Below are 19,568 nucleotides of genomic sequence, written 5' to 3'. Positions count from 1 at the left end.
TTCTTGACAAAGATACTGGAGTGGTTTGCTATTTCCTTCTCTAGCTCATTTTATAGATGAGAAAAGTGAGGAAAACAGGGTTAAGTGATTTGCCCAGGGTCACACAGCTAGTAAGTATTTGAGGCCAGATTTGAACTCAGGAAGACTCATCTTCCTGATTGCAAGCCCAGTGCTGTATCCATTGTGCCACTTAGCTGCCCTTTTTCATTATTAGTCCTCTGGAAAAATGGCTGGACATTAGACAGCTCAGAAATCCTAAGTCTTTCAAAACTGTCTGTCTTTACAATATTGATGTTGTTTAGTCATGTCCAAATCTTTGTGACCCTGTGGACAATACTGTCTATGGGGTTTTCTTGGCAAAGATACTGGAGTGGTTCACCTTTTCCTTCTTCTGTGGATTAAGGCAAAAAGAGGTTAAGTGACTTGCCCAGGGTCACACAGCTAGAAAGAGTCTGAGGCTGAATTTGAACCCGTGTCTTCCAGGCCTGGGCCACCTAGCTGCCTGCTACAATATTGCGGTCAAGTATAAACTGTTCACCTGTTTCTGTTCACTTCATTCTGCATTAATTCACATGGACCTTCCCAAGTTTTTTGGGAACCAGCCCTTTCATCATTTCTTACAGTACAAGTGTTTCATCACATTCATATACTATAACTTGTTCACTCATCCCCCAAATGATGGGCACCCCCTAAGATTCCAGTTCCTTACCATCTCAAAAAGAGAGATAAATATATAAATCTTTCAAATTTTGTTATGATTAGGACTAATACAACCTTTAATCTATCATTCCTATAACTCTCTCTTTTCTATTTCCCTGTTGAAATATATTTCTATACCGAATTATATGTATGTATTCTTCCCTCTCTCCTTTGACTAGTACAGATAGGAGTGAGGATCAAGTATAAGCCACTAACCTTATTCATTCTTTCTTGTTTGTATAGACTTTTACCTGCCCATTCTGATTAATAATGTTTCTGAGCTTTCCTTTCCTTTCTCCCCAAAGGCATTTCTATTACCTTCCCTTTCCACTTTTTTTAAATTCAATTTTATTTTCTTTTTGGTTCTGTGTTCTCTCCCTCCCTTCCCTACCTCTGAACACATTAAGATAGTCAAAAACAAAACACAACAAACAAAAGAACCCAAGACTCATTACAAGTATGTACAGTTGTGCAAAATAAATTGCTGCATTAGCTATGTCCAAGAGAAAAAAGAAAGAAAAATATATACTTGAATTTGTACTCTGAGTCCATCCACCTCCCTGGGGGTAAATTTCATTATGACTCTTTGGAATCATGGTTGGTCACTCTGCTGATCAAAGTTTCTAAGTCTTTCAAAATCGATGTCTTTAGATTATTTTTGTTATTGTACAATTTTTTTCTCCTGGTTCTGCTCACTTTGTGTCGCATTAGTTCACGCAAGTTTTGCCAGGTTTTTCAAAAACCACTCCCTTTACCACTTCTTACAACTCAACAGGATGCTATTATATTCATATACTCTAAACATGTTCAGTCACTCCACAATTGGTGGGTTTCCCCTCAGTTTCCAATTCTTTGACACTACAAAAAGAGCTCCTATAAATATTTTTGTACATATAACTCCTTTTACTTTTTCTTTGATATCTCTGGAATATAAAATTAGTAGCAGCATTACTGGGTCCAAAGTTTAACAGATTTTTGGGCATAGTTTCAAGATGCTTTCCAGAATAGCAGCTGAACTAGTTCACAGCTCCACATTAAAATATGTTTTCCCACAGGCCCTCCAGCATTTATCATTTTCTTTTTTGTCAAATTACTCAATCTAATGTGTGTATCACAGAGTTGTTTGAATTTGTGTTTTTCTAGTTATTAATAATCTAGAGCACTTTAAAAATATGACTCTTGATATGCTTGGATTTCTTCCTTTGAAAATGTTCTATTCATATCCTTCGAACATTTACAAAACGGGCAATGGCTTTTAGTCTTATAAATTTAAGTAAGTTTTTATATATATACATATAATCTTAGAAATAAGACCTTTATCAGAGAAACTTAGTATAAACACCCTTTTCCTAAATTCCAGCTTCTCCTAATTTTAGCCACATGAGTTTTGTCTGGGCAAAAACTTGTTAACTGGATGTAATTGAGATTGCATATTTTACCGTCTGTGAATATCTTGATGTCTTGTTTGGTCATGAGCTCGTCACCTATCCATAGACTGGACAGGTAATGTCTTCCAATGCCTCTCTAATCTGCTTATGTCATCAACCTTTATGTACAAATTACACTCATTTGGAGTTTTTTCAGGTATGTAGTATAAGATGTTGGTCTATACCTAGTTTCTACCAGACTACTTTCCAGTTTTCCTAACAGGTTCTGTCGAAGTGACTCTTGCATCAGCTATTCATCAAACACCAGGGTGCTATGATCATATGCTTCTGTAGACTGTGTACCTAGTTTAATTTCTCCATTTCTAGGACCACACTTTTGATGATTATGGCTTAATGGTAAAGTTTAAGATCAGGTACCACTTAGCCCCCTTCCTTCCCATTTTTATTCACTGATTCCATTATTATTCTTAACCTTTATAATTGTGTTCCTATAGTTCTTGCATGCATCTTGGTAGGTAGACTCCTAAGCATTTTATACTCTCCTTAATTACTTCAAATGAAATTTCTGTTTCTATATCTTCCTACTGGACTTCATTGTTAATATTCAGAAATGCTGATGATTTCTGTGGGTTTAATTTATATCCTGCAACTTTGATGAAATTGTTAATTGTTTTAATTAATGTTTTTAGTTCACTTTCTGAGTTTTCTAAATAAGCCATTATTTTACCTGTAAAACATAACAGGGGCAGCTAGATGGCACAGGGGATGGAGCACTGGTGCTAGAGTCAGGAGGACCTGAGTTCAAATCTGGATTCAGACACATGATACTCACTAGCTGTGTGATCCTGGGCAAGTCACTTAACCCCATTGCCTCACAAAAAACCCAAAACAAACAAAAAAACACATAATGTTTTTGTTTGCTCTATGTATGTGCTTATTCCTTTAATTTGGGGGTCATCACCAGTTGTCTTGACTTATATCTTGCTCCTGAACTCCAACAGTGAAGGAAAGAGTGAAAGTTCCATTTATTTCTATATGTTCTAATGTTTTTAACAAGCATGGGCGCTGTATTCTAACAAAACTTTTTTCACCATCTATTGAAATAATCATATGATTTTTGTTTTTTTGTTATTAACACTGTCAATTATGTTTATAATTTTTCTAATGTTGAACTAGCCCTGCATTCTTAGTATAAAGCTAACCTGGTCATAGTGTATGATCTTTGGGTTTTATATTAGTTCAAAACTTTTGCATCAATATTCATTAGGGAAATAGTTTATAGTTTTCTTGATCTGCTTTGATTTTTCTTAGTGTAAATATAAGGGCTATTTTTGCATCATAGAAGGAACTTTTGGCACCCTTTTATGTATTTTTAAATAGTTTATGTAGTATTAAAATTATCCTTTAAATGCTGGGTAGAATTTGCATTTAAATCCATAAGGTCCCAGGGTATTCTCTGAAAGTTCATTTATGGATTCTTCAATTTCTTTTTTCTAAGATAAGGTTATTTAAGTATTCTATTTCCTATTCTGTTAATGTAGGCTATTTATGTTTTTGTAAATTTTCATCCATTTTATTTAGATCATTAGTTTTATTGCCATATAGTTGGGTAAAACAGCTCCTAATAATTTTTATTCCCTCTTCATTACTTATAAACTCACTGTTTCATTTTTGATTCTGGTAATTTGATTTTCTTCTTTTAAATCAAACTAGCTAATGGCTTATCTATTTTATAGGGTTTTTTTTCCCAAATAAAGAGCTCTTGGTTTTATTTATTAGTTCAATGGTTTTTGCTTTTTACTTTCAATTTTGTTAATCTCTCCTTTGATATTAAGGATTTCTATTTTAGCGTTTCATTAAGGAGATTTTAATTAATTGGTTTTGTAATATTTTATAGATATGACATATTCATTGATCTGTTCTTTCTCTCTTTTATTTAAAACGCAGTTTAAAGATAAAAATTTTCCCCTAAGTATTGTTTTGGCTGGATATCACAAAGTCTGGCATATATTCTTACTGTTGTCATTATTTTTCATGAAATTATTATTTCTATGAATTGTTCTTTGAACCACTCATTCTTTAGGATTAAACTATTTGGTTTCTAATTAACTTAAACTTTGCTTCAAAAGCCCTTTATTTAATAACATTATGGCATTATTATCAATAAAAGATACATTTAGTATTTCTGTTTTTCTGCATTTGTGTGGTTTTTATGACCTAATAACATGGACAATTTTTGTAAATGTACCATGCACAGTTGATTAACAGCCTTTCTATTCCTGTTTGATGTTCTCCACAGCTCTATCCCATCTAATTTTTTAAAAATTCTATTCAGGTCTTTAACTTCTTATTTATTTTTGAGTTAAATTTATCTAGGATTGAGAGGTGATAAATTGAGGTCCCCTCCTATTATAGTTTCACTATTTATGTCTCCCTGTAAATCATTTAACTTTTCCTTTAAGAATGTAGATATTAAGGCCATTTGGGTCATACATTTAATATTGATATTAATATCGGTTTAATACTGATATTATCCATTGTATGTTGCCTTCCAGAAAAATGGAGTTTCCCTGTTTATCTTTTTTAATTATTTTTTTATTGCTTTTTCCTGAGATCAAGATTGCAACTCTTGCCTTTTTTTTTTAATTTCAAATGAACTATAAAGGATTCTGTTCCAGTCTCTTATTTTAACTCTGTATGGAGTTCCATTTCAAATGTGTTTCTTGTAAACAATATATTGAAAAAAATTCATCATAGTCTTTTCTTTGCTTTCCTAATCAGAACTCAAGTCTGGTGCGTTTTTGAGATTGTTGAAAAGGGAATAGTGGGGAGCTAGGCTATAGGCAGCTGGATGGTTCAGTGGTTGGAGCACTGGGCTTGGAGTCAGAAAGACCCAAGTTCAAATCTGGCTTCAGACATTCACAAGCTGTGTGACCCTAGGCAAGTCACTTAACCTCTGTTTACCTTAATTCACTGGAGAGAGAGATGGCAAACCATCCCAATTTCTTTGCCAAGGAAACCCCAGATAGGCTCAGTCAGCCATCTTGACTCCACCTCTTTCCATGCTTCTCTTAAGATCATCAAGACACAAAAGACTACTCTTAGGCCTCTTATTCCATTAGACCCCTTCTAAGATACATGATGATGAGAGGTTTCAGAGACAACACATATATCATCTCACCCGTATTAGAATAAAAATAGTTTATCTTTGTTTAGTCTTTTTAATGTTTATTAATGTTTACCTTTTAAAATTTTGTTTAACTTTATAAACTTCAACAACTTTAAACTTCAAAGTTCTTTGAAGCTTCTACGTAATTCTACTCTTTTCATCTGAAATTCTTGGAAGTCCTCCATTTCATTACAGGGCCATTATTTTCCTACATGATTATACTCATTTTTGCTGGCTAAGTTATTATTGTCCTCTGGATTATCATATTCCAAGCTCTTCACTCCTAAATGTGATAAGTGCTAAGTCAGGTGGGGCCTGGACTGTGGATCCCTTTTTCTTTCTGATTTTTTTAAGCATTTTTTTTTTTTCTCTGACCTAGGAGCTGAGCTCTGGATTTTGGTTATCAAGTTCTTGGGAATTTTTATTTTGGAGTTCCTTTCAGGAATTAATGAGTGAATTCTATATGTACTTTGCTTTCTGGTTCTATGCTATCTGGGCACTTTTCATCTAAGATTTCTTGAAATATGATATACTGCATTCAAGCAGTTTAATGATTCTTACTTTTTTTTCCTCCTCAATCTCTTTTCCAGACTAGTTTTTCCTATGAGATACCTCATATTTTCTTCTATATTTTCAGTCCTTTTACTTTGTTTTAATATTTCTTGTTGTCTCATAAGGTCATTAGTTTCAATTTGGTCTATTCTAATTTTCAGGGAACTTAAGTTGGGCAATCTTTTGTACATCTTGTGCCAAGCAGTTATTTCCATTTCCAATTCTTTCTTCCAAAGCTCTCATTTCTTTTCCACGTTTTCTCCTCAAATACTCTCATTTCATTTAGAAAACATTTCAGCTCTTTTTCCCCCCAAATGCCTGCTTCATCTCTTCCAGGAATTCTAGATGAATTTGTCCCTGTGCTATGTTTTTCTTAGAACTTTGCTTTGTAGGTATTTTGTATATACCTAAATATGTATGTGATGTCCAACCTGTTTTAATGGAAGTTCCTAAATGGAGATATCTTTTCCTTTGTATTAGCACTTAGCAGAGTACCTGGCACAAAGTATGAGATTAACAAATGCCTCTTGATTGATTGTTTAATTATAACCACTTGTGAAAATAACCTGAGATGAATTAAAACAAATAAACCAGAAGAATCTGCTAACTCTCTGATACGTTGCTTTGCCACTTACGGACTCAGTCTCGTCATCTGTAAAATGAAGGGGTCAGATTAGTTGACCTCTAAGGTCCTTATAGTACCAACACTGTATGAGTTTATGAGCTGCCAAAATAAGCTGAGGTCTGACTGAGTTACTCTTCTGCTCAAAATACTTCAGTGGTTCCTTACTGCCTCTAGGATGAAATATAGATTACAAAGCCTTTTTAAGAACTTGAGACTTCTTAAAGCTTTCTCTCCTCAAATTACTCAAAACAATGTTCCCCCAAACCCCCCTCCTCCAAGTTTCCGATTTAGATGAACAAGATGTTAAAAATCCACAGCACTATTTAAATTGTGAAAAGCAAAACTTTCACTAATATTTTAGCTTTGGGGTTCTATAATAGGAGACTACAAATACATAACTTTGGGTTACTTGAAATACAATTCTCTCCTAGCACTAGGCATAAGAAATGTTGTCTAATCTGTTGACATAGGACCAAAATAATTTTGAGATAATTTAGTATCAAAATACTTACCCCTTCTTGTTTGGTGAAGAGATTAAGACAATCATTCAAAGCTGTACAAGTTTCTCCAGAGGCTTCAGAGACAGCTTCAACTTTCTGAAGAAATGATGGAAGGATTTCTATAAATAAAAAAAGCAAAAAAACTAATGGGATTTTAGCAACCCTTATGTTACACAAATAGCTTGAAATACTATTAATGTAATGCTACCTTTGAACTATGCTGAGCAAATTATACAGATACCATCATTATTATCAGTTATACTACTGATTGAGGACTGCACAGTAGTTGTTGAGGAAGATTCATACACATATATACATATGGGGAGAGAGAGAGAGCTTATATAATCTTAAGCTTCATTTAAAAAGGCATATTGTCTAAAATGAAGGTGGAACTAGTACCACTATACTCCAGTCATATCACATTTGGAATAACTATTAATTTCTGGGCACAGGTTTAAAAGGGTTTTTTAACAAAATGAAGAATATGCAGTGGAGGGAAACCATGATGTTGAGGTTAATAGGAGCTGTGCAACAGGAAGATCAAATAGAGATGTTTATTTGGAAAACACAATTAGGGAGGTACAGTCAATCCTCAACATTCGCGCATTTAACTTTCACATCTTCAAGCATTCTTGTGATTCTAGTAATCTCATTTTCATTTTGACATTGGCAACCATGCACTTTCATGGCTATGCACAGCAGAGGAAAAAAATGAGAGCCACAATGCATGTAAGTTTGCGGAGCAGCTAGTATCCTACTAGGTGCTTCCATGGTCTTGGTCATGCTACCATTGTAAAGTGAAGAGCTCCCCATGCATTCAGAGTGTCAGAGACCTCATCAGTCTCAAAAGTCTTCCAACAGCAGCAACTAAAATCCCAGCAACCTTTCCCTTGGTTTTCAGAGGCAGCCAAGGTAGAGAGGAGCAATATGGTACTGTCTGAAATCAATGAATTTTTTTCTGTTTGTTTTTAATTGAGATGTTAGCACAAAAGGCCACAGAATTCTAGGGAATTACTAGTGAGAAATAATATTTCGCATGTTACCAATTTTACTTTGTGTTATTTCATGGTTACTGTGTTAGGAAAAGTATATATTAACAGAATTAATGTTTTGTTATAAAGAACTATATATAGAAAAGTATATTTTCAGCAATCTCTAGCAAAAGATTGCAGTTTTTGGTGGTCACAAGAACCTAACCCCCTATTTCCCATAGGCCCAACACATCAACATTGCATTTTTGACTCTCACATCATTTTTAAGGACCTTTCCTCCCACAAAAACTGAAGATGGACTATATACAATAGTGTATTCAAGTACCTATGCAAAGGCCTATTAAGTGGAAGAGTTGGACTTATTCTACCTGGCTCCAGAAAACATAACTATGAGCAATGACTAAAAACTGGAAAGAAACAGGATAAGGTTTGATATAAAGAAAACCTGCCTAATGATGGATCGCTTGAGTTCAGGAGTTCTGATATACAGTAGGGCTAAAGCTGATCAGGTATCCACACTAAGTCTAGAGCCAATATAGTAAAGCCCCTGGGTGGGAGAGGGCCACCAGACTGACTAAGGAAAGAAGGAAGGAAAAAAAAACAAGCATTTTTTAAACACCTATTATGTGCCAAGCACTGTGCTAAAGCACATTACAAATATCCTATTTGATCCTCACAACTCTGGATGGTAGATAGTGTTATGATCCCCATTTTATTTTACATTTAATAAAAACAAGGCTGAGAGGTTAAGGGACTTGCCAGTGTCACACAGTTAGCTGGTGTCTAAGGCTGGTTTTTAATTTAAGTTCTTCCTGATTCCAGGCCCAGAGCTCTGTACACTATGGTGCGACCTGGCATCAGTGGGCTTAGACCCACAAATAAGAAGTGGGGCAGGGAAGCAACATTCAGAGGCACTGCATTTCCTCATGGAAGGTCTAACGTACACTCCAGATGACCACTTACGGGATATGTCAGAGAAGGGATTCCTGTTCAGGAACAGAAGGCATAATGGTCTCTTCCAAATCTGAGGGTCAGTGACAACACTATGTGCCATAAAAATATCTCTAATAACCTCCAAATAATATATTTTCTCTGAGCTCTCATGAAACTTTGGTTACATACCACAAATTTATATAGTAATTTGTGCAGTGTGTTATCTCTTTTTCTAACTAGCTTATAAACTTCTTCAGAAATCATCATATTCACTTCTATATCTTGAACATAAATACTTAATAAATATTTGTTAGAGTACACACCCCATCCCAATTATAAGCTTACATATTTCTACTTAATAATAAAATAATTTAAGGTTTTATCTTAATAATGAAACCTAGACTACAAAACAGATGAATTCCAAATAATGTTAAATATTACTTGATCCAACCTTATTATGAGTCGTTCAAACACATCACAAAGGCTCCTTTAATATTTAGCAATATAACAACAAGTATAAGGCAAAAGGCCTGACCAACCCTTTAACAGATAGATAGTAGAATGCTATGAACTAAATTATTAGGTAAGATATGAGAAATAATTGACCAATGTATGCCTTTAAGAAATTTATAATGTAATCTAATAATTTATTTCCTAAAAGACGTATGAGAATTCAAACCATGATTTTGATCATTCTTTTTAAAGAGACTTTAAAAAGCTATACAAAAATAATAATGATAATAAATTTAAGGTTTGCAAAGCATTTTACACATTATCACATTTGAATATAACAATAACCCACAGAGCTAGGTGCTATAATTATCCCCATTTATAGATAAGGAAACTGAGATTGAGAGAAGTTAAAACCTTGTCCAGGGTCACAGAGCTAGTAAGTATTTGAGGAAATATTTGAATGCAAGTCTTCCCAACTCCAAGTCCAAACTCTATCTGCTAATCTAATTAGTTTCCTATATAATCAAGCATTTAGTATAATGAAACACATATGATGAATATTTAATAAGGAATTCCCTGAATAATGCATATATATGCAATTTCAAAAAGCAGGCATAATTAGGAGAGGGAAGGAGAAAGGAATAAGCATTTATATAGCATCTACTATGTGCTAGGCAATGTGCTGAGTACTATTTTTTTAAACAAATCTTATTTGATCTTCACAATAGCCCTGTAAGATAGGTGCTATCATTATTCTAGTTTTACAGTTGAGGAAAACTGAGGCAAATATTGATTAAGTGACCTGCTGAGGGTCACAGAGCTATTAAGTATCTGAGGCCAGATTTGTACTCATATTTTCCTGACTCCAGGTCTAGCCTTTTATCCAGTTCATCACCAACTGCTTTTGTTAGGAGTGCTTATGAGTTTCCAAATAAAGCACATGTGTCGCTAAAACAAACAGGTGACTTGGTTTTTTAAATTTTTTTTTTTGTAATTTGTCTCAAGAACCTGAATTGGCAGAAAATTCCTAAGAAAACAATGACACCACAACAACAAGCAACTTTGTGGTCTAAAACTAGGCTAAAAGTTATGTAATCTCACTGAAGAGCTACAGTTCCCAAAAAACCACCACAAACAAATTTTATTAACAGAGTCTGGTGAGACCAATGTATGATACAAACACCTAGCAGAAGACACAGGGCACCTAATATTTGATATGATACTGTTTATACTTTGCTATTTAACAGAAAGTAAAACTACTATAGGAAAGTACCCATAATAGATAAACATATTTTAGCCATTTAATAACTCATAACTGTTTGTGCACACATAAGTAAACAATTATTTTTATTGCAAGTTTACCCTGAAATCTGTAATTTTTAAAATTAAATTAAATTTATTTATTTAATTTTAAATAACTTTTTTTTAGTCAATAGGGGTTAAGTGATTCGCCCTGGGTCACAAGGTATTAAGTGTCTGAGGCCACATTTGAACTCTGATCTTTCTGACTCCCAATCCAGTGCTCTAACCATTAAGCCATCTAGCTGCCCCTAAAAATAATTTTTAAAAATATGAAAATTGCTTTACTACCTCACCTAAAATGGTTACATTTTAAAAGATATACTTGCCTGCCTTAATGACAACAGGTTACACTTAAAATTTATGTTAACAAGACCTACAGAAAGTATATTTAAGAGTTTCAATGCTCTTCCAAAAAAAACCATGAAAGGGATATTTTATAAAATTAGATAAAATAATTTTAAAATTGAATCAGAGAATAAAAGAGCTAAAATATCAAGAAGAAAATGAAGAAAAGATAGAGATGAATGGGGAATAACAATTCCAGACTTCAAGCTATATTATAAAGTAGCAATATTCAAAATCAATCAATCAGTAAACATGTATTAAGTGTATACTATATGCCAAGCACTGTGCTAAGTGCTGGGGATACAAAAAAAGGAAAAAAGAGTTTACAATGATAATAAATGCTAATGCCTTCAAAGAGTTTACAATCTAAAGAGAGAGACAACATGAAAACAAATATCTACAAAGCAAGCCATAGATAGGAAGGGAAGGCACTAAAATTAAGAGAGTTTAGGGAAAACTTCCTGTAAGAGGCAAGATTTTAGTTAGGACTTAAAAAAAAGTCAGGGAGTTCAGTAGTCAGGGTAGAGGAGGCAGAGCATTCCAGGCATGGGGTGTCGACATCCAGACAGAATTCCCTGAGCAGAAAGACTGAATGTCTTGTTAATGGAACAGCCAGGAGGCCAGTGTCACTAGAAGGAAAAGTACATGTTCAAGAGTAGAGTATAAGAGACAGGAAAGATAGGAGGGGGCTAGACTAGGAAGGGCTTTGAATGGCAAACAGAGCATTTCTATTTACTCCTGGAGGCAATAGGAAGCCACTGGAGTTTACTGAGTAGGGGGAAAGCGAGATGATCAGACCTATGTTTTAGGAAAATTACTTTACTGGCTGAGGATGGATTGAAAGAAGGAGAGACTTGAGGCATGCAGATTCACCAGAAGAGTATTGCAATAATCAAGGCCTGTACCAGAGTGGTTTTAGAAAAGACTAATAATAAAATGGATAAACCTCTACGTAATCTAAGTAAAAAGAAGGAAGAAAATCAAATCAACAAAATAGCAAATGAGCAAGGTGATATCACAGCAAAAGCAGAAGAAATAAAAAAGAATAATCAGCTAACAAAATCTGTAACACAAAAGAAGTAAAGGAATACCTTCAAAGGTATAAAATATCCATACTATCAGAAGACCAGATAGAGATCTTAAATAACTTAATCTCAGAAAAGGAAATAGTTCTATCTTCAAAGAAACCATCAAAGAAAAAATTTCTTGGACCTAACAGATTCACAGGAGATTTTTATCAAACTTTTAAAAATTTTAGTACCCATACTTCACAAACTATCGTCAAAAATTAAGAATCCTACCAAAATCCTTTTTATGAGACAAATGTAAGTCCTAAGCAAGAAAACGAAAATACATGGGGAAAAAAAAAACTATAGACCAATACCATTAATGAACACTAATTCAAAAATTTTAAACAAAACCCTATCAGACTACAGCAATATGTCTAAGAAGTCAATTTGATTAAGTGAGATTTATACCAGGGAAACAACGCTGGTACAATATTAAAGAATCAACATAATTAATCACATTAAAAAACCAAAACATCCAAATTCATGTTATCATATCAACAGAAAAAAGCCTTTGACAAAGTACAACACTTTTATGCCAAAAATTCCATAAAATGTAAGACAAACTTTTGGAATTGGTTTAAAAAGTAAACATGATATATCAAGAAACAGGCAAGACAATGGAGAATCAGAAACAACTGAATTCAATAATTCAGTATTTGACATACTGGAAAACACAGATTACTAAGGAAAGAACTCCTTATTGGACAAAAACTGCTAGGAAAACTAGAAAACTATCTGGTAGAAAACAAGCTTAGACCAACTTAAGAGGTGGGGAACCTGCAGCTTTGAGGCCACATGTGGCCCTCTAGGTCCTCAAGTGCAGCCCTTTCACTGAATCCAAACTTCACAGAACACAGAACTGCAGATTCCCCACCCCTGGACCAACATGTTACAAAATATTCCACAATAAATTCTAAATGGATATTTGACCTGGCTATTAAAAGAGAACAGATTATATACTCTTCAGAGCTGTGAGTTGGAGATGTATTTTTAACCACAAGATAAAGGCAAGTACAAAAGATAAAACAGATAACTTTGGTTATATGAAATTATAAAACTTCTGCACATACAAAATCAATATATCTAGGTTAAAAAGGGAAGTGGTCAAATGGGGGAAAAATTATATCAAACTAAGGACTTAGTATTCAAGATACATAGACAAATAAGAGATATATATATATCAATCAATCAATAAACATTGATTAAGTGAATACTATTTGCTACAATATATGACTGTGAGAGTTGAACTATAAGGATGCTGAGTGCTGCACAATGGATGCTTTTGAATTGTGGCGCTAGAAAAGGCACTGGAGAGTCTTTTGAACAAAAAAGGTCAAATCAGTTAATACTTAAAGAAATTAATTCAGGCTACACACTGGAAGGTCAAATACTGAAGCTAAAGCTTAAATACTTTGGCCACATAATGAGAAGACTGGACTCATTGGAAAAAAACCCTCATGTTGGGAAAGACTGAAGGCAAAAGGAAAAGGGATCAGCAGAGAATGAGATGGGTAGATAGTATCATGGAAGCAATCAAATGTGAGCTTGGATACACTCTGGGAGACAGTGGAAGACAGAAGGGTTTGGCATGCTATGCTCCATGGTGTCCTCAAGAGTCAGACATGACTGAATAACTGAACAACAAATGTGCCAGGCACTCTGCTAAGGACCAGGAATACTAAAAGGAGCAAAAGAGCCCTTGACTTCAAGGAATTTATAATCCAATGGAGGAGACAACATGGAAACAAATATATAAAAGCAAGCCATGTACAGGATAAATAGGAAAAAATTAAAAGGGAGAAAACACTGGAATTAAGATGGGTTTAGGGAAGGCTTCCTGGGGAAGATGGGATTTTAGTTGAGATGTAAAGAAAGCCAGGGAGGTCAGTAGTTGGCGCAGAGGAGGAAGAGCATTTCAGGCAAGGAAAGATAGCCAGAGACAACGCCCAGAACTGAGAAGTGGACAATGGCCCATTAGCCAATGGACTAATAATGGACTACAGACCAGGACTTCCTAAACTTTTCCCCTTGCAACCCCTTTTCATGTTTCGGCAGCATTTGTTGGTATTGCATGGCGTGATGGCATGCACAGTGCAAACTGCACATGCTGTGATCAGAACCAAGGCTGCAGTGAATGTGCACAATGCAACATGGGCAAGCTCTGCCAGAAACACCTTGGGTTCACTACACGTTTGATTTTGAATTAATTTTTTGTCTTGCACATTCAGAAAACTATTACTGTAGCCAAATTTTTCATGACCCTTTATGAGGTCACGACCCACAGTTTAAAAAGCACTGCTACAGACAATGGACTGGGAAATGGACAATGGCCAAGAGCCAGGAGGCCAGTGTCATTGGACAAAAGAGTACATGTTGGGGAGTAAAGTGTAAGAAAACTGGAAAAATAGGAGAGGGCTGGGTTATGAAAGACTTTGAATGACAGAATATTTTGTATTAATTCCTGAAAGCAACAGGGAGCCACTGGAATTTTTTGAATAAGAGTTACCTGTACTTTAGGAAGATCACTTTAGTGGCTGAACGGAGAATGGACTGGAGTGGGGAGAAACTTGAGTTAGGCAGGCCCACCAGCAGGCTATTGCAGTATTCAAAGCATAAGGTGATGAGGGCCTGTACTAAAGTGGTGGCAGTGTCAGAGGAAAGAAGGGGCATATACAAGAGACTGGTTGCAAAGGTGCAACCAACAGGACTTGGCAACAGCTTGCATATGAAGAGTGAAAGATAGTGAGGAGTACAGAATAACTTTTAGGTTGCAAGCCTGAAGGACTAGGGGGATGGTATTGCTCTCTACTGTAAGAGGGAAGGTAGGGTTAGGCAGGGAGGATTTAGGGGGAAAGATAATAAGTTCTATTTTTGATATATATTGAATTTAAGATATCAATTATACAGTTTAAGACGTCTGAAGGGCAGTTGGAGATGCAAGATTAGAGGTCAGCAGAGAGACTGGGGCAGGAAAGGTAGATTTGGTAATCTTAACCATAGAGATAGTAATGAAATTCATGGGAGCTGATGAAATCACGAAGTTAAGCAATAAAGAGAAAGAAGAGAAGAGGGTCCAGGACAAAAACCTGAGGGACACCTACAGTTAGAAGGTGTGAAATGGAAGAGAATCTAGCAAAGGAGAATGAGAAAGACTGATAAGATAAGTAGGAGGAGAACTAGGAGAGAGGGGTGTCCCAAAAATCTAGAAATGAGAGCGGTTCAAAGAGGAGAAAGTGATCAATAGTGTCAAAGGCTGCAGAGAGGTCAAGGAGAATGAGGACTGAGAAAAGGTCATTGAATTTGGCAACTAAGAGATCATTAGTAACTTTGGAAAAAGCAGTTTCACTGGAATGATAAGGTTGGAAGGCAGACTGTGAGGAGTTAAGAAGAGAGTGAGAGAAGAAAAAGTGGAGGCACCTATTCTTGTCAAGAGTTTACACACAAAGAGCAGAACAGATATAAGACAATAGTTAGAGGGAGTGGAAGGATCAAGTGAGGATTTTTCAGAATGGGAGAGATACCTTCCCCAACTCTTTTGCAGAAGTGGGAGGTCCACGGGTATGGAACATTACATATATTTTTATACTTTTTCAATGTTTTGGTTGGTTTTGCTGCTTATTTCCTTCTTTCTCTTAATTATATTTCTTTAAAAATATTCTCTGTCAATAAGATCAGTGGTAAAGCAAGGATGTCCATTATCACCACTACTATTCAACATTGTACTAGAAACGTTAGCCATAACAATTAGAGAAGAAAAAGTAATTGCAGGAATTAGAATAGGCAACGAGGAAACAAAACTATCACTCTTTGCAGATGATATGATCGTATACTTAGAAATCCTAGAGAACCAACTAAAAAACTAGTTGAAATAATTAACAACTTTAGCAAAGTTGCAGGATATAAAATATAGCCACATAAACCATCAGCATTTCTTTATGTTACCAACAAAGCCCAACAGTGAGAGATGGAAAGAGAAATTCCATTTAAAATAACTATAGCTAATATAAAATATTTGGGAGTCTACCTACCAAGAAAAACCCTGGAACTATATGAACACAATTACAAAACTTTTCACACAAATAAAATCAGATCTAAACAATTAGAAAAATATCAATTGCTCACGGGGAGGCAGAGCCAATATGATAAAAGTGACAATTCTACTAAAATTAATTTACTTATTAAGTACTACATCAAACTATCAAAAATTATTTTATAGAGGTAGAAAAAATTCATAACAAAATTCATGTGGAAGAACAAAAGGTCAAGAAGATCAAGGGAATTAATGGAAAAAAAATGCAAAGGAAGATGACCAAGCTGTATCAGACCTCAAACTATATTATGAAATGGTAATCATCAAAACTATGTGGTACTGGCTAAGAAATAAGAGTGGTGGATCAGTGGGATAGATTAGGTACACAATACATTGTAGTAAATGACCATAGTAATTTAGTGTTTGATAAACCCAAAGATCCCAACTTCTGGGACAAAAACTCACTATTTGATAAAAACTGCTGGGAAAATTGAAAATAGTATGGCAGAGACTAGGCAGACCAACATCTTATACTATATACCAAGATAAGGTCAAAATGGGTACAAGATTTAGACATAAAGGGTGATACCATAAGCAAATTATGAGAGCAAGGAATAGTTTACCTGTCAGATCTATGGAGAAGGGAAGAATTTATGACCAAATATGATGAAATTTAAAATGGACAATTTTTATTATATTAAATTCGAAAGGTTTTGCACAAACAAAACCAATGCAACCAAGATTAGAAAGAAAAGCAGAAAGCTGGAAAACAACTTTTACAGCAAGTGTCTCTAATAAAGTCCTCATTTCTCAAATATATAGAGAACTGAGTCAAATTTATAAGAATACAAGTCATTCCCCAATTGATAAATGGCCAAAGGATATGAACAGGCAGTTTTCAGATGAAGAAATCAAAACTATCTATTAGGCACATGAAAAAATGGGGTAAATCACTATTGATTAGAGAAATGCAAATTAAAATAACTCTGGGGTATCATCTCACACCTATCAGATGGGCTAATAAGGCAGAAAAGGAAAATGAAAAATACTGGAAGAGATGTGGGAAAACTCGGATACTAATGGATTGTTGGAGTTGTGAACTGATCCAACCATTCTGGAGAGCAATGTGAACTATGCTAAAAGGGTTATAAAAATGTGCATACCTTTTGATCCAGTCATACTATTACTAGGTCTATATCCCAAAGAGATCACACAAATGGGAAAAGGACCCACATGTACAAAAATATTTATAGCAGCTCTTTTTGTGGTGGTGAAGAATTGGAAACTGAGGGGATGCCCATCAATTGAGGAATGGCTGAACAAGGTCTGGTATATGAATGTAATGGAATACTATTATGCTATAACAAAATGATGAACTGGCTGATTTTAGAAATATTTGGAAAGACTTAACATGAATTGACACTGTAAAGTGAGCAGAACCAGGAGAACATTGTACACAGTAACAGCAACACTGTATGATGTTCAACTATGAATGACTTTAGCAATACAATATTCCAAGACAATTCCAAAGGATTCCTAATGAAAAATGCTATCTACCTCCAGAGAAAGAACTGATGGAATCTGAATGCAGATTGAAGCATACTATTTTTAGTTTACTTTTTGTTTTTTTTCCTAATTGGTCTATCTCTTTTTTCACAACATGATTAATATGGAAATGGTTTTACATTATTGCACATATATAACCTATATTAAACTGTTTACTCTCTTAAGGAGGGGGGAAGTCAGGGAGAAAGGAAGAAAATTTGGAGCTCAAAATTTTTAAAAAATAAATGTTAAAAATTGTCTTTACATGTAATTAGAAAAAATAAAATACTATTTAAAATATTCTTTGTTATATAAGATGGCTCTCTGAGAGAGGGAAGGATACTAGGAAAAATTTAGGTCATTTAAAAACAAAAGATACCAATAAAATTATTTTTAAAAATAATAAAGTTAACAGGGATGGAATGAACAAAGTAGTTGTTTTCTTCCAGATGCCAAAAACATAGTATAAATAGCATTCAATGTCTATCCATTTGGATGCGTAGACAAAAAAAAGAAAATTACAAATGCTGCAGAGGCTGGGAGCAAATAGCCACTCTAACACTCTGCCGGTGAAAAACAAAACAAAAAAAGGGGGGGCAGCTAGGTGGCTCAGTGGATAGAACACTGGCCCTGGAGTCAGGAGGACCTGAGTTTAAATCCAGTCTCAGACCAGACACTTAATGCTTACTAGCTGTGTGACCCTGGGCAAGTCACTTAACCCCACTGCCTAGCAAAAACAAACAAACAAAAAACTAAAACAAAACACTCTGTTGGTAGAACTGTTAACGGTTTAATCATTCTGGAAAGACATTTGGAAAAATGACCAAACAATAACTAAATGGATGTCTTTTGACCTAGAAATACTACTGCTCCTAGGCCTAAACCCCAAAAGATGAAAGGAAAAGGAAAACAAAGAGTTCACTAAAGTATTTTTAAAGACATAAAAGAGAAGGAAAACCAGAAGGAAACACAGAAAACATGTAGAACAGCTTTGAAAGTTATACAAATTGAATTTATTGTGTACTTAAATGGAAAAAACAAGCTGTATGTAACAGATTTTCAGTTTCATGTACAACCCTATTTTTCTGTTATGCTTTGTTTATGGAAATGCTCATTTTTGTAAGTTCAGAGTTTTTGAAAATTAAATGAAAATAATTTACCTATTGCCTAATAGATAAAGTTTATAAATTACTAAGTCTAGCATTCGAGGCTGTCTATAAATTTTATTGAACCAATTTTTCCCTACTCTCCTATATGAACCATATATCCCTTAGCTAAACCAATTAGCTTGTCAATCAAATACATCCTATACTTTCCTGCCCTGGTAACTATGCTTCTGTTTTTCCTCCTTGCAGAAGAATCCTCTTCCCCATATCTTAGTCTTTTTAAATGTTACCCATATTTCAAATATCAGCTCAAATGCTGGGATTCCATGAACATCTCCCTGATCACTTCACATACATACATACATACATACATACATACATACATACACACACACACATATACACACAAAATCACAGATCTTTTGAAATACTAAAGCATTGGGGAGATGATTTTCATCATAATATATACACCATATTCAACACTTCAAAAAACATTTATTAAGCAACTACTATATGCCAAGGTATAGTTCTAGATAGTACAAGACAATGATCAATGAGATGCTGTCCCTCAATCTGAAAAAGCCTACAGTCTAACAAAGGCAATATCAAGTAAAAAATAATTATGACCTAAAGCAGAATATGCCAAGTGAACAGAAGAGAAACAAAGTATTAGGACATGTTTTGGAGGAAGAGATTAATCCAGCTTGAGAGATTCCAAATCTTTTGCCTGGCAATCAAAGGCTTTCTACACTTGGAAAATGCCCACCTTCTTTCTAGCCTTATACCATTCCTCACTACTCCCCAAACGGGCACTGAGCTTTCTCAAGTCCATTCCTTTAGCTTGGTTATTCCCTATTCT

General features: G+C 34.8%; 1 protein-coding gene across 3 annotated transcripts in view; it reads right to left on the bottom strand.

The window, feature by feature from the left end:
- LOC114031829 (oxysterol-binding protein-related protein 1) overlaps positions 1-19,568 on the bottom strand; it is a 305,142-nt gene that overhangs the window by 175,936 nt on the left and 109,638 nt on the right. For all 3 annotated transcript variants that reach the window (XM_027846969.1, XM_027846970.1, XM_027846971.1), the window contains one exon: positions 6,946-7,052. In XM_027846969.1, coding sequence (XP_027702770.1) covers positions 6,946-7,052 — 107 coding nt within the window. The remainder of the gene's footprint in view (positions 1-6,945; positions 7,053-19,568) is intronic.

This window comes from Vombatus ursinus, unplaced genomic scaffold (genome assembly GCF_900497805.2).
Source record: "Vombatus ursinus unplaced genomic scaffold, bare-nosed wombat genome assembly UNPS02015255.1, whole genome shotgun sequence".
Classification (NCBI taxonomy): Eukaryota; Metazoa; Chordata; class Mammalia; order Diprotodontia; family Vombatidae; genus Vombatus; species Vombatus ursinus.
Note: the sequence above shows the minus strand (reverse complement) of the source record. Positions and strands in the feature narration are given on the sequence as shown.